Source organism: Grampus griseus (assembly GCF_964374135.1).
Source record: "Grampus griseus genome assembly, chromosome: 13".
Classification (NCBI taxonomy): Eukaryota; Metazoa; Chordata; class Mammalia; order Artiodactyla; family Delphinidae; genus Grampus; species Grampus griseus.
This window is the reverse complement of record NC_139007.1, coordinates 61,909,690-61,925,016: the sequence shown is the minus strand read 5'-3', so window position 1 is coordinate 61,925,016 and position 15,327 is coordinate 61,909,690. Positions and strand designations below refer to the sequence as shown.

Here is a 15,327-nt window from a genome sequence, read left to right as displayed (position 1 = left end):
GGCACGCGGGCTTCAGTAGCTATGGTGCACGGGCTCAGTAGTTGTGGCTCGCGGGCTCTAGAGCTCAGACTCAGTAGTTGTGGCACAGGGGCTTAGATGCTCCGCGGCATGTGGGATCCTCCCGGACCAGGGACTGAACCCATGTCCCCTGCACTGGCAGGCAGATTCCCAACCGCTGTGCCACCAGGGAAGTCACAGAAATCACGATTTCTGTCATACTATTCATTAGAAGCAAGTCACTAGCTTCAGCTCACACTCAAGTTGGGGGGATTAGCCTTCATCTTTTAAAGGGAGGATTTTCGAAGAATTTAGGGAAATATTTTTAAACCACATCTATAATGTTTCAAACTGTAGAACCCTGCCCCTACCTCAGACCTATTGAATCAGAATACGTGGTGGGTCCAAGGACTCTGAAGGATACTAAGCTCATCTGTTAACTCTTGTGCAGGATTGCCAGATAAAATAGAGTGGCAGTTATCCTGTGTGTACTGGAGTTTGGGGACCACTGGCTTAGCGTATGTGATTGACAGAGGTCAGAATTTTTTCCAAAAGACGCAGTGGATCTCATCTCTACCAAGTTAACCAGATGCTGTTTAGAAGTTTAAAATCACCTGGAACTAGAAATTCAATGTATCTTGTTGAAAATTGTCTTCATTCAAGAGTTTTCTCTTTAAGACTTAATTTGAAGATACAGGGTGGGGGGCAAAGAAAGAATAGTGACTCAAGACAAATGATAGTATAGTAAGGGAATGGATGAGTCCAATACCTGTTTGCATGGAAAGAGGGAGAAGAGAAAGGCCAAAAAGTGTCCTGAGGGCAAAGAAAAATCTGTGGGAGCAGCAGGAGAAATGCAGATCTTGAAAGGAGGGTCTGGAGTGGTCAGGGATCACACCTCACCATGGTGCCTATGGCAGGGGTGCCCCAGCTCCCTAGGTCCTTTTCCTGAATCCAAATAAGGTCAGAGAACTACTCTCATCTTGCACGTTGGCATCAGAACTGGCAGTGGAGACCTGCAATGTCTAAGGAGCACAGATGCCGTCTCCCGAAGAGGCTCTTGGTTCCTCCCTCCTCAGACCTGGAGGCAGCTCTGGGTAGACAGAAGAGGCCTCTTCCTTGGTCTCTTCCCGCCTGAGTCCGGGCTCAGTGGTATGGACACTGGGCATGGTCACAGAAAGGCTTGAGTCCTCTAGTGATGAATAGTCACTAAAGAGAAGGAATTTTTTTTTAACGTAATGAAAGGCAAATGGAAGATCTCATCTTCCTTTTTCCTGGGGTATAACTTCCCACAGAACCTAACATGAGGCTCTATACTTAGTACACATTCGATATATGTTGTTAACTGATTTAACTTGTATAAAAATAAGGCTTGGTGACAGAGTGTCAGCTTCGGATGTCTCACTTACACACGCGGCTTTTTGTTATCTGTTGCCCGGTTACAGATAGAATACAGTGAAACCGTGAGAACGCGCAGTAATAAACATTCCCTTTTCTTTTATAGCGATGAATTCGAGGCCTGGGGTGCGGGGGATGCTAGTTTTTGTGTTGTTCTTTGGCTTTTGTTTCCAACTGGTTTTCTCCTTGTACTTGTTTGTACAGCTGCTCCGGAGGCAGCCTCAGCACCGGCCTCCGCTCCAGCCTCCACTCCGGCCCCTTCATCCACTGTGACTGCCATCGCTTCTCTGAAGACCTCTGCGGGCACCACTGACCCGGAAGAGGCCACGAGGCTGCTAGCTGAGAAGAGGCGGCTGGCCCGAGAGCAGAGAGAGAAGGAGGAAAGGGAGAAGAGGGAGACGAAAGAGCTCGAAAGGTAAAGGAGTGACACTGCTCAGTGACACCCTAGTGACACCTTGGATTAAGTCTTCAGTCAGGGAGAAGAGGTAATAGTAGTGTTGAAGGTGAATCTATTTAGTTGTTTCAGAATTAGTCTCCCCTGGTGTTCCCCTGAGCACTAAGCGACTTTTGTAAGCCACATTTTCTTATTATAATGACAGTGCAACAAAATTGATGGAGAAGGGGTTTTTTGTTTTGTTTTCGAAGGACTAGGGAGAAAGGTTTAAAGAAAAAAAAAATCATCCATATTCTTACCAGATTTCAATAATTGTGTACATTTTGGGTCACCCTTTCCAGTCTCTGAACAGTGTGTGGGTGTATATACATGCATAAATACATACATACACACATAGATTTGCATAATTGTAACCACAGTAGAGGTACAGTTGTGCAGTCTTAATTTTTTATTTAACGTATCTCTCATCTCCATGTTTCCTCATTATCTTTCTCATTATCTTAAAGCTGCATATTAACAGCTCATGTTTTCTTCCAGATAGTATTCCTCTCAGAGGGTAGCTGCGTGAGATAGTTAAGTGCCCCACGACTGCCTGCCAGACAGTATGCCAGGGGCAGTTTGCTTAGTTGCCCCCCATCTGGAGCTAATAAGGCTAATGTCAATATAATTGTTCTTCAAATAAGCAGAACTGCCTCTCCGGAAAGGACGGCAGCCCCAGTGCTGGGCCGCCATCTTGGACATGCCCTACCCTTGGTCCCAACAGGGAGCTTACATGGTCCATCTTGCCCCTGTACTGAAACAGAACATTATAACCTTTATTTACTTACAGAGATTTGGAGGGGAGCGTTAAATTCATTACTAAAAAGTCACATTATTGGATTAAACAGATCTCAGCCTTTAAAGATAGTTATATTGCAGATGCTTTAAAAAAAAAAAAAACAAGAAAACAGGGTCTTCCCTGGTGGCGCAGCGGCTGAGAGTCCGCCTGCCGATGCAGGGGACACGGGTTCGTGCCCCGGTTCGGGAAGATCCCACATGTCGCGGAGCGGCTGAGCCCGTGAGCCATGGCCACTGAGCCTGCGCGTCCAGAGCCTGTGCTCTGCAGCGGGAGAGGCCACAACAGTGAGAGGCCCACGTACCGCAAAAAAAAAAAGAAAGAAAGAAAGAAAGAAAACAAGCTCTCCTCAGAATATGAGTGGATACATTCTGCGTCTGTTTCCCACGAGGCAACGGGAGGCTGGGAAGGGGAGGAGGAAGGAGAGAGGGTGGCCTCACGTGGATCAGTGGATGCTGTTGGCCAGCCCTCCCAACAAACTGTTCTCGCGGTAACCACAAACTCGATCGCGCCTTGCCAAGGAAGTCCCCTCACGTATCTTCGTCTTGTTTTGTCTTTTTCCAGACAAAAGCGAGAAGAATTGGCCCAAAGGGTGGCTGAAGAGAGAACCCGCCGAGAGGAGGAAGCCCGCCAGCTGGAAGCTCGGCAAGCCAGGGAGAGGGAAGAGCAGCTGCGGCGGCAGGAGGAGGAGCGGGCCCGGCGCGAGCGGGAGGAGATGGAGCGCATCCAGAAACAGGTAGCGGGGGGCCGGCTCCCGCCCGGGAAGCAGGTCGGCGCAGCCTTGGCTCAAGATGGGGCAAGGGGCAGCCCAGATGGGAAGAGGAAGCTGTTGAGCGTGTGGTTAGGAGTGCTTGTGTCTCCCCTGTGTGCGCTCGTGGTCCTCGCGTTCTCCGTCCTCGGGCGCCCCGGGACCTTGGGGGCAGCGGGCAAAGCCGGCCTGTGTGTAAAAAGCAGATACCGACTTCCCGTTTTCAGAAAGAAGAAGAAGCTCGTGTTCGGGAAGAAGCAGAGAGGGTCCGGCAGGAACGGGAGAAGCATTTCCAGAGAGAAGAGCAGGAGCGCCTGGAGAGGAAGAAGGTAGTTGCGTCTCTGCCCCCGCAGCCTGGCGCCCTCGCTGCTCTTGATTCTGCCTAGACTGAAGCCAGCTCCAGACCAAGAGACTAGCTCACTGCCATCAGAAAACAAAAGTGTCCTGCCCATTCCAGGTTAACTAAAGTAGCTCTCAGTATTAATGTTCTCCTCCAAAGAAATCGCTCTTGGTGTTTCAGGCTTCACCAAAAACAGTTGCTTCCAATTCATGCGGCTTAAGCCAATTTCAACTTCTTTGAGTAACTCCAGTTAAGACAAAGACAATTATATTTTCCCAAAATAATGGACATGTTTCAATGCCCTGCTATTTGCTTAGTCAGTGAAATGCGCCAGGCTAGCTTTCTTTCCACATCTGATGTGTTTGCTCAATTCTGCCTTTTTTGTAGCGGCTTGAGGAGATAATGAAAAGAACCAGAAGAACAGAAGCTTCAGATAAGGTATTGAGATGGCCTTTTTTTTAACTATTCTTAATGGCTTTTTTTTTTACTTTCATTTGTAATTTTAACATTAAAAAGTCTTTTTTTTTTTTCTTTGTTAGAAAACCGTTGATCAGAGAAATGGAGATATAACCAAGGGAGCGCTCATTAGAGAAACAGGTACTTATTTCAGTGAACTCAGATCAATACAAATATAAAATTTTTTAATTTATTCTGTGGAGGTCAAGATAAACATTGATTTAAGATAAAAATACTCATTGACTCACAGAAGCTTAGGTGTTTCTCATCTAGTCCACAAATAATCCCCTTTATCTAAAAATCTCTAGCATTTCTAGCAGATTTTTTTCACATTTGTTTATACTCTAATGGAGTATTTAATATCTTAAGTCATTTTATATCATATATATGTCTCTCTACATATCTATGTGTATGTATGCCTCTATAGATATGTATACACATGTATATGTGTATATACACACACGATTAGAAGAATTTTCTTTGAGTTTATAAAATTAAATTTCATTTGTCATTTACTATCTGCTAAAGGAATCTGTGTTTATATTTGCTATTAAGGACATTAAATTTAAACATTTTGACAACTTGTACTTACGGCATTTCTCAGAAAAGGCTTTAAATGTTATTTCTTTTAGTTCTGACTTCAGAATAGAGTTAAAATTTGAAATTTGTTGAAATTTCATTAGAAAGTTGTTCATATGCCATAGGCTTTGGACAAAGATGATTAATTTCTTGGTGATTTTAAACCAAATTTGGTGTATATAAAAGTAAAATTTATCTTAGTGTTTTAGTACTCACACTCAACTAATATTTATTAAATGCCTTCTTTGTGTCAGATACATCTGCATACATTTCTTGTTTAATTTCCATTGCAGGCCTGTGAGATAGGAGATGCCTTATCTTGGAGTAAGCAGGCATTTTCAGAAAACTTTTGTGTGCCAGGCCCTTTTGTAGGTGCTAGGATTCAGTGTGAGCAGGTCAGCCGAGGTCCCTACCCCCGAGGAGAACTCAGATTGAGTGACAGGCCCAGCTTGCACAGCTGGAGTCCAAGTCACCAGCTTGTAATTTGGCTCCTTCCGTGATTCCACGTGGTCTTCATGATTGTACATACAGGTGGTTGGTCGATAATTCATTATTCAGTCTTCCTCTTTCCTCATCTGCAGTATCAATATGAAAAGAAAGGACCAGAGATACCTCAGTTTCTTTTACTGTTTATTGTAGACTGGAGTAAAGATCAAATGAAATGATTTATGTGAAACAACATTCTCTGTTCTGGGGTTTTCAAATGTAAAATACTGGTATTTGGGGATTTGGTTTTACTTCAGTAGAGGCTATCCGAGTTCCTCTATGTCATAATCCCTTCAGTGTGGGGCTTTTCATTCTCTTTTAAAGATGCCCTAATTATATTTGTTTGGAGAATAGCCTAATGGTTGCATATTAACCCCACTGCATTTTTAACAGGTTGCCTCCAAGAATGTTGTGATACATTCAGGCTTAAAGCAGGCATGGCACCCAGTAAGTCCTCAGAATGAGCATTTTAGAATGTAAATTACAACAACCCAGGATTATTTGAGGAGCCGATGCTGTAGTTTGTACATGGCTGGGCTCCTTGTTGTTTTTTTGTTTTTCCATGTGTCTTCTTCCTGCTATTCCCCTATCAATTCTTTCGATTATTCTTTGTACCTCAATTCGAGAATGAACAATGGCCAGAAGGAAGGTGCAACTTGTCAGTCATCACACCTGTGTTTATCAACTCCATAATAAATTTGGTTTGAGTTAATAGTGCTAAAACGAGGCCTGAGGATTATCTAACATATGTTCCTCTTCTCCTGGTCCCACATTTGGTTGAGGACTGAATGGTATCACCAGTGCTCCAAAGAGAATTCTAGGCTGGGCAGGGAGGTGAGTTTGCAGACCTATCAGAAGTCTTCTCAGAAGATTCCTATTACCAGCTTTGCAAATTTTGGCAGCTTTAAGTTATTAGTCTCTTCTTAAGATTTTACGTAAACCTGGCCCAGATTTTAAAGTCAGTCATCAATATTGTTTGCTCACGCTAGACTCCAGTGGGGAATATTGAATGACTAGGTAGCACAGTTAGGTACAATTCACTGGCCTTCCATGCATGAAATCCCTACCATTCTTAAGTGGGACTAAAACTGAATTTTCCAAAATATTTTTCATCACTTAGGGTATTTCATGGTGATTTGCTCCAAAGCCTTCAGTAATAATTTGTTCAGCATCTGCCTGACCAAATCAGCTTACTGTTATCTTCATCAATTGCTTTGGTTTCAGTATTACATACTTTTTTGTCCAAAGTCAATGTGGTACAAGCAGAAATAATCACAGCACTGATTTCCACCCTTACAATGTGCTGGGCAGTGTTCTAAGTACTTTGCATGTGTTAATACATTCAATTCTCACAGTAGCCTATGAGTTAGGTACTATTCTCACAGTAGCCTATGAGTTAGGTACTATTACTATCCATGAGGAAACTGAGGCCCAGAGCGTTTGTGGCTTGCCCAGGGTCACACAGCTGGTAACTAGCAGAGCCAGGACATAAATCCAGGCATTCTGGCTCCTGGGGTTTGGGTTTGATAGTCGAGTAGTAGTAACCCTTTGTTCCATCTTCTTTGCCATGTCCAGCGGTATCTGCACTTCCAAATATGACAAACTCTCCAGGACAAGGAGAACCAGCAGCCAGCCCCCATGTGGTTGCCTCACACCAATCAGAAGTGACTGTGGAGAGGTGAGTGAGACAACTGCGGCCTTTCTTACTGATGCACATTAGAGCAAAGCACGACTGTTTTTGCCCCACCAATCCCACCAGAATTTTCTGGGGCCAGACAGAATTTGAGTTTTAACATGAAGATTTATTTAGGTTCATTAATGTTTGGTAGAGCTAGTAACTCTGTAATCTGAGAAAAGGAAAATGTCTTTTTTTCTTGAATCTCTAAATATGATGGTGAGGTTTTTGTGTGGCTATCAAACAAAATTACAGGGAATAATTTGTTACTTTCCTTTGTATGTATTTGGCATGACCCTGGACCATCTTCACACCCTTTGATGATATACAGCAGCTGTATTTTCACTGTATATAATATTATAGTGAGTCACAGGTTTGTTCCTTAGTAAAAGTAATTTAGATGCCAATATTTCTTTTACTAGTAGTAGAGCTTCTTATTGAGGAAACAGATGGTTGCTAACAATAGTTAAGAAGTGTGGGTTAAAGAAAGATTGCCTTCCTGTTCCCTTGCATTTATACTGACAGCATTGTAAGAGTGCTCTCAAAACTGAAAATTAAGGGTAATCATAGCCTGTGTCTAGAAATCCAGTCATAGAGAACTTGTAGAAATATTTATAATAATGTTCAAATTTTTCAGCTGCAACTTTTTAATTATCAGAATTTACTGGATTATGAGTTCTGTCTCTAATGCCAGAGTCTTTGCTACCATAAGAGAATTGAAGCTCCTCACATTAACTTTTTTAATAGATAGAAAAATGTCTTTTAAGATCTAAGATCTTTTTTTCTTCCAGTTTTACTGAGATATAATTGACATACAGCACTGTATAAGTTTAAGGTATATGGCATAATGATTTGATATACATAAATTCTTTTCTCCATCTAAAAACACATACTATACAACATTTTATATTGTTGGAAGCCATGAAAAGACAAGTTGTCCTAAGATGGACATCCTAAGATATCTATAAGTCATAAGGTATCTATGTATATCTGTCTGGGACAGTAAAAATTTTTTTTAATTTGCCCAGTATAATACCAAAGAAAATAATTTTCCTAAGAGAGATTTTAATAAGCGTTTGATTATGTTTAATAAATTTATTGTCATAATTACCCAAGAGATATATTAAGTGATATTTCATTTTTTTAGTTATAGTTTGATTTTCAAATAAAATACTCATTTCCAACTACTATAATTTATGGCATTTAGTTCATTGATGTCAGAGATTTTTAGAAAAGGATAAAAAGTACCACAGAGAACCCCATTATTATAACAAAGGATAGGTTTTTTAAGCCACTGATAATTCTCTCTGAGGAATAAAATTAGCTTATAGTTTAGCTGAATCTCTTCAGTGGTAAAATCAAGTGATTAATCATTGTATAAGAACCTGAAACATATCTTCAAGAGTCTTGCATCCAACTTCAACCTCCAGAGAGTAGCCAAAGAAGGGGAATTCAAAAGCCAATACTTGTATCTTAAGAGGACACACAGATCCATAAACCCTAACCCCAGCAACTTCAGCTTCCGTTTTATAGTTTCTGCTGGTCACAGTGTCCTCTGAACATTTAATAATTGTTCATCCAGAGCACAGGGCATGATTATTCCTCTAATTGCTAACAAGTAAGAATGGGTGGGGTGGTTGGGTAAGAGTGGGAGGGGAAATGAGGTCAGCTGTTGATTCAAGCCTGGGGTTGGCGTTGCCATTACAGCTTGTCAGCACACGCAGGCCTGGAAGGTGACAGGAGTTGACGTGGTCAAGGAACAAGGGCTTTGAAGATGCATTTCTTTTGCCAAAACTTCTACTTAAAAATCTCTCTGGGATGGGAACCAAAACTCTTCCCCTGATTACAGAAAGCGCATTGGTACTGGGAAAGAGCAGGAGGAAGGGCGTGGCAGCGCAAGCACTATAACGGCGGGTATTAGGACGGGGTGTGTGTGCGAGTGCACACGCGCTAATGTAGGCTGCCGTGATGCCGAGCCTCTTCTCCCCTCCTTAGTGAAATAGCGGAAACGCACCATGATAGTCTGAATCTGTATAATATTTTTATGTTCTCTTCCACGGCAGTTTTACAAATAATATTTTCAACATACCCTGCAATACCTTGTGAAGCACTTAGGTCAGGCATCTTTATTTTTTTTCTAGAAGAAAGGGTTTAATAATTAACAAAAAATACCGTAATACCCAAATCAGAAATGTTTTAGAATATGTTCCACAAAGTCAATGTATCTCACTGACTGGGGAAAGTAAACTATTTCCTCAATAGGGAAAAAAAAAAGCAAAGATTCCTTAAAAAAAAAAAAAGGAAAGATTAGATGTCTACTAGCTTCATTTTCACCATTTGGGAAGGAGACGGAAAAAGACTAAGTTACAAAAGTTCAATTTGTTGGCATTACTGACAGTAGAGACCTGACTTTCTGATCTCTTCCATAGATCTCTGTCTGCAGGTAAACATTGTTTATGATGAGTGTGTATTAGAAGTTAAAACCATCATGATTTTTGTTTCACATTTTTAGTTTTATTAATATTTTCCATTTGAAAATTTTAACTCTAGAATTTTGTCAAATAGGGTCATTTTTTATACATGAGCCACTGAACAAATTATGAAGTTTGCAAATATGTTTACTGCTGCAGTCAGATCAAGTGAACAATAAAATTAATCTAGCGTTCATTTGGTGCACAGGCATTGCTTTGCTGCATTGTAAAGCATAATAATGAACATATAACCTAACGGGCTGCCTATTTGGTTATGGAGTGTGTAAAGGGAGTGAAAAACCTAAGAGAGGGACTTCCCTGGTGGTGCAGTGGTTAAGAATCTGCCTGCCAACGCAGGGGACACGGGTTCGATCCCTGGTACGGGAAGATCCCACATGCCGTGGAACAACTAAGCCCGTGCGCCACAACTTCCGAGCCCACGAGCCACAACTACTGAGCCTGCACACCACAACAAAGAATAGCCCCCGCTCGCCGCAACTAGAGGAAGCCCACGCACAGCAACGAAGACCCAACGCAGCCAAAAAAAAAAAAACCCTAAGAGAAACTATAGGTAGAAACTAAGAATTTGTTGGCCAGTTAAATGTAGCTCTAAGGGCTTCCCTGGTGGCACAGTGGTTAAGAATCCGCCTGCCAATTCAGGGGACACGGGTTCGAGCCCTGGTCCAGGAAGATCCCACATGCCTTGGAGTAACTAAGCCCATGCACCACAACTACTGAGCCTGTAAGCCTAGAGCCCGTGCTCTGAAACATGAGAAGCCACTGCAGTGAGAAGCCCGCGCACGGAAACGAAGAGTAGCCCCCGCTCAACATAGCTAGAGAAAGCCTGCATGCAGTAACAAAGACCCAGCACAGCCAAAAATAAATAAATAAAATAAATTATTTTTAAAAAAATGTAGCTCAAAAATCCAAGATATTAACCATGAATTAATAAGAATAAGGTGGGGTCAGAGGCAGATTTAAGGGGCAAAGATGAGAAGGTTGTTCTTCAACAATTTACCTATAAAATTATGCACATGTTTTAGGAAGCTGGAGACATCCAGGAAGGGCTGGAATTTGAATAGCTGGGACTATAAAAAATGGGATTATGAGAAAAACATAGGACCAGAGATCACGCATTCAATCTGGACTGTCTCCCAGTAGTTGTGTGACTTGTGCAAATTATCCCCCCCACAATCTCCTCATCTTTGAAGTACAGATCCTAATAAGGGCTACTCTTTATAAGACAAAGAGATATAAAATGCCTGCAGTAGACAGGCATGTTAAATATATGTAGAACTGTTGATGATGAGGATCTATTCTAATTGATAACTTGGTCCACTTGATAAGTTTTATTTTTAAAAGCTGTTTTTTTAAATAAGAATTTAAAGTACAAATATGTCAGAATTCACCATTTTTGTTAGTAATGATGAGGTCAATCATTCTAACATTTCGATTGTAAGCTTATAAAAGTATTTATTATAAAACAGTTTGTCCTAAAAATGTTTTCCAGTTTTAATACTAACTCCTTTTGATTTTGATGTTTCAAACTCCCTAGTACTCCCAATTTGGAAAAACAACCAAATGAAAATGGAATATCAGTTCAGAATGAAGATTTTGAAGAAATTATAAATTTACCCATTGGATCTAAACCATCCAGATTAGAGGTCACCAACAGCGAGAGTCCAGACATTCCTTTGAATCCTATTTTGGCCTTTGGTGATGAAGGGACACTTGGGACCCTGCCTCAGGTAGATGGTGTTCAAACACAACAAACAGCAGGTAAGCTGGCCTCGAACTTCCTTCAGTAATCATCAGAAATAAATATGTGACACCCAAGAGGGAATGAACCTTCTGCTGTGTGACTGTGGCACACTTTGTCCTTCAAGGGACCAAATAAGCCACGTGGAAGAGATTGTGCATGGGTCATTAGAAGTTCAATTTTGAGTTGGGTTGGGCAACTTCTAGGGCCGCTCTTGTTCTCCCACTCAGTGTAGAAATTCGGTCCGCAGCGCCCACTGGGTATCCATGGGCCTCTCCTCACGGAGCGGCACTCGTTACCCAGAGCACGCTTCATATTAAGACAGAAGACCATAACTGAGTGGCCATTGAACCTAGTTCTGTCCACTAGAGAAAAGGTTTGTTTGGTTTCTATTCCATCTTTCTCAGCTCTTCAGACATTTTAAGACTGCCAACATGTTCTCCCACCATTTTTCTCTCATTTGGGTTTAGCAACCTGGGATGAGATACTGTTGTCCTTTTTAAATGTAATAAGATAGTTACAATTTAAGGTAATGCGACTAATATTCCAGACTAGGAGCATACTGAGCCCAAGGGCCTTCCATCCCTTGTTGAGTGACCGTAGCTGTTGAAACTGCAAGTGACTCTCTTATACCCTGTCTCTGGAACTCACACTTAACCTGAAGTCATTGTGCAAAAAGAACAATAGCTTTACAGGACCCAGAGAAATAGCAACATAAAAAAATTACCAGTGCAGTGCTCATAGTAACTCAACAGCACAGTCCCATCAGTGTCGAGAACAAGTGGGATAATCCAGCTCCATGTCTTTTCAAACCTCTTTGATTTCTATCAGCTTCTCTCCCAGCACCTCACTTTCATGTATTGACCAGCATCTTTTTATACTGTTATGAAGAGAGCCAAGCAAATTCAGGATGTTTATAGATGAGTCGGTAAAGCATTATTTGTGGTCAAATTGTTTTGTCATTTAGATTCCATCTGTGCACTTTTAACATATTTCCCACTTTAAAACTGGTTGAAAAAGCCAACTTTGAACCTCCTATCCAAATGAAGCTAGTCTTTTTTCCTTCTCTAATATACTGACCTGGGGAGTGTAACTTCCCTTTAGTGATCTACTTTTCTAGATTGTAAAAGGAAGAAGGTCCAGCTGTGAGTGGAAGCTATAAAGCCTGACATTCTGACTCTTAAGCCTTTGAGAACAATCTGATTACCTGTGTGTTGGTGGAAACATTCCTGGTACAGCTTCCTGCTTTGTCATGTCACAGGTTCAGAGAGATGGAAGGAACATTCAGATGACTTCCTGCTTCATTCGCCAGGCTTTAAATCACCTTTTGATGTACCTGTCATTTCATTCTCACTCTTCCATACCTTCTCTAGGAACATAGTCCAGTGTCTGTGATGTTAAGTGGTGTTAGGTTTCTTTTGTGGTCATGACTACTTATCAACCAACATTTATGTAACCTCCAACGTATGGCTGGAACCCAAAGTATCGGGGACTGAGGATTCAAGACGAATGTAAAGTCCCTGTTCTCAAAGAAAAGTACAGTTGACTTAACGCAGTTTGGAAAAGGAAATGATATATAGCCTAAGTTAAAGAAAAGGACATGTTTTCCTATTAGTGGTAGAATTCACTTACATATAAGACCACGGATCCTGATAAAATTGCCTATTCTTATATAAGACAATGTATATAAAAGCATGGTAAAGTTTTAGGAATGTAAGATATTACTGTAGTATTCTTTAAGATTTTAGATAAATGTCATATTAATCTGTTCTTTTTTCTGTCTCCTAATATAGAAGTTATATGAGCATTTCTTCTAAAGAACCAAAGCAGAAATTTAATAAGAATTTCTACAATTAATGGAATTCCTTCCATGCTACAAAGGAGCATCTCCCCTTCCCCCGTTTTCTAAAGGTTTCTTGACCATGATTTTGGAAAGACTATATTAAAACCAGCTAAAGACAACAGACTGGATAGCTTTTCTAATAATTTTCGCCAATAGAGAAAAAGAAATCCTCCCTTGTTCTTCAGTACTTTAAAATAGCTTTTTCCAGTGTGCTCCTTCTTAGGAAATCAATATTTTTCTGCATTCTCTAAAAGATGAGAGCATTTGGCTGTAAAAGAAATGGGCCGAGTAGGCATGATTTTTCACATAGATATTTTGGACTTTAAAAGCTAACATGTAAAATTGGCACAAAAATTTTTACCTTTTACAGTGTAATACTTGAAATATAAGTACCTCTTGGTTCAACAAGTAGAGTGAATAGGAGAGACGTTTAAATTAAGCCTGTTTGTTTAAATATTATATTGCAAAGAGCTCTATTTGTAGAGGCAGATTACCAGGTTCTTGTAAATGCAACTTGTACATGGACATTCTGCAAACCCCACTGTCCCATTCTTCTTGCATCTCCTTTTGCAAAACATACTCAACAGTTTTAAAATGTGAAAAAAAAGAACATTATTTTTTCAGAGCAAGAAAATAATTTACTGTCCTCTTAAATAATGTATTTATAAAGTTTTTTTCAGATAAACTAATCAAATAAATTAGAACAATGTGACAACGTTGCAGAATTTGATTTATGAGATGCATTCCTTATGTTACCATGAGAGAATGTTGTTGATGATTCAGGGCTATTTCTGAAGTCTGTTTATTGCTGCTGTCCCCAGTGATGGTGGGACTTACCTTTGCCTTACCTGATCACAAATTATTTGGAGGTGGGGGAGAATAAAGATTTAATATTTCTTTAAATAAAAAAGAGAATTTGGTTTTGCTCGTTTAAGAGCAATGAAAAAATGATGGAATGTGGACTGTGTTTGGCACCCAGGACACGGCAGGATGATACCTTCATGAAGGTCCTTGTTCTGCGTGGCATCCATCAGCTTTCACCCTTCATCCTTCTTCACTTTCGCTGCTGAGCTTGGCTGTACAAACTTGCACTTTCATTTGATAATATAAATTCAATTTTATTTTGCCATTTGAGAGACTACTAATAACTAAATACTGAAGGAGAGAACACTGAGGGAACGCATTTTTTTATTATGGAGTGTTTAAAAAAGGTAAACTTCTGCCACTAGAATGTGTTTTTATTCAAAGTGGGATTGATTAATCTAGATTGAATGCGGGACTGTTCATTTATTGGACCATTTCCTTAAAATCCAAGCATACCGTCTTTAGTAACAGCTGTAATTTGTTAAAAACGTTAATTTGGGGTTTTCCCCTATTCTCAGTTGTCCATGTACACATAGTCATATTAAAAGAAAAATCTGTTCAACCAAATTGTTTTTTTTTTAATCGACCTAGCATGGAACACCAAATAAAATGTGTATGACATATTTTTACTTTTAGGTTTCTCATATGTTATGACTTCACTTAGGTTGATTCTTGAGTTTTCAAATTGTTCTTCATTTAACCTCAACCAGCTTCCTCTGAACAGGCATACAGAATAGGTTGATTTAAAATTTAGAGCAGGAGTTCTGTTTTGGCTAGGTTTTCCTTTATTCATTTATATTTAACTTAAGCAATCATGAGCAAACTGAATGCCTCTAAGTAATCAAGTTTTAATTAGAAGTGGTAGAAAATTGTTAACTCTGTTTTGATAACTACACTGCCAGAGGATGACCTTGACCTTTACGATGGCTAGAATGCTTTCTGTCCAGCCCTTGAAGATCAGTATTCACCTACTGATCTTAAAGAGGTCCTCAGTAGGCACTACATTAAGGGAAGGTCTCAGGGATCAAATATGACCCTCTCCACGGAATGAGGGTGCATGGGCTTTTAGTTTCCTTTTCCACAACATTGCAGTCTGTTTTAGGCCAATTTAATCGCCAGTCACAAGTTCATTTGGTAGATACCTTCCAGTAAAAGCTGGCAGCTAAGGCTCTACGTTTCCTCCTGCATAACATCAGTACCTGGTGGTATATGATAAAAGCAAATCTAAAACAGAGTTTTAAGGGGAGAATGAGGGAATAAGGAGGCTGAGCAGGCCAGAGAGGTAAAAAACTACAAAAAGCTGGAAGAGAGGTGCTGGTCCATGTGAAACTCATCTGGGTTTGTTGTCTTATCAAAGTTGGGCTCCTACCGTCTTGCAGCGGGTGGGAGATGGGGCCCTATCTTCAGGTGTCAGCTGGAACAGTGTTTCTCATCCCTGCCTTTGCTAATGCTGTTGCCTCTGCTAATAATACTCTCCACTTCGTG

At 40.6% G+C, this 15,327-nt stretch overlaps 1 protein-coding gene across 1 annotated transcript in view; it reads left to right on the top strand.

Moving 5' to 3' along the window:
• Positions 1-13,846, top strand: part of MAP7 (microtubule associated protein 7) — a gene marked incomplete at its 5' end in the record, with an annotated part of 163,003 nt that extends 149,157 nt beyond the window's left edge. Inside the window, 8 exons of the mRNA XM_082668805.1 lie at positions 1,597-1,807; positions 3,186-3,357; positions 3,597-3,698; positions 4,097-4,147; positions 4,249-4,306; positions 6,806-6,908; positions 10,932-11,155; positions 12,929-13,846. Of these exons, the coding sequence (XP_082524931.1) occupies positions 1,597-1,807; positions 3,186-3,357; positions 3,597-3,698; positions 4,097-4,147; positions 4,249-4,306; positions 6,806-6,908; positions 10,932-11,155; positions 12,929-12,939 (932 nt within the window). The 3' untranslated portion in view covers positions 12,940-13,846. The remainder of the gene's footprint in view (positions 1-1,596; positions 1,808-3,185; positions 3,358-3,596; positions 3,699-4,096; positions 4,148-4,248; positions 4,307-6,805; positions 6,909-10,931; positions 11,156-12,928) is intronic.
• Positions 13,847-15,327: the final 1,481 nt, after the last annotated feature.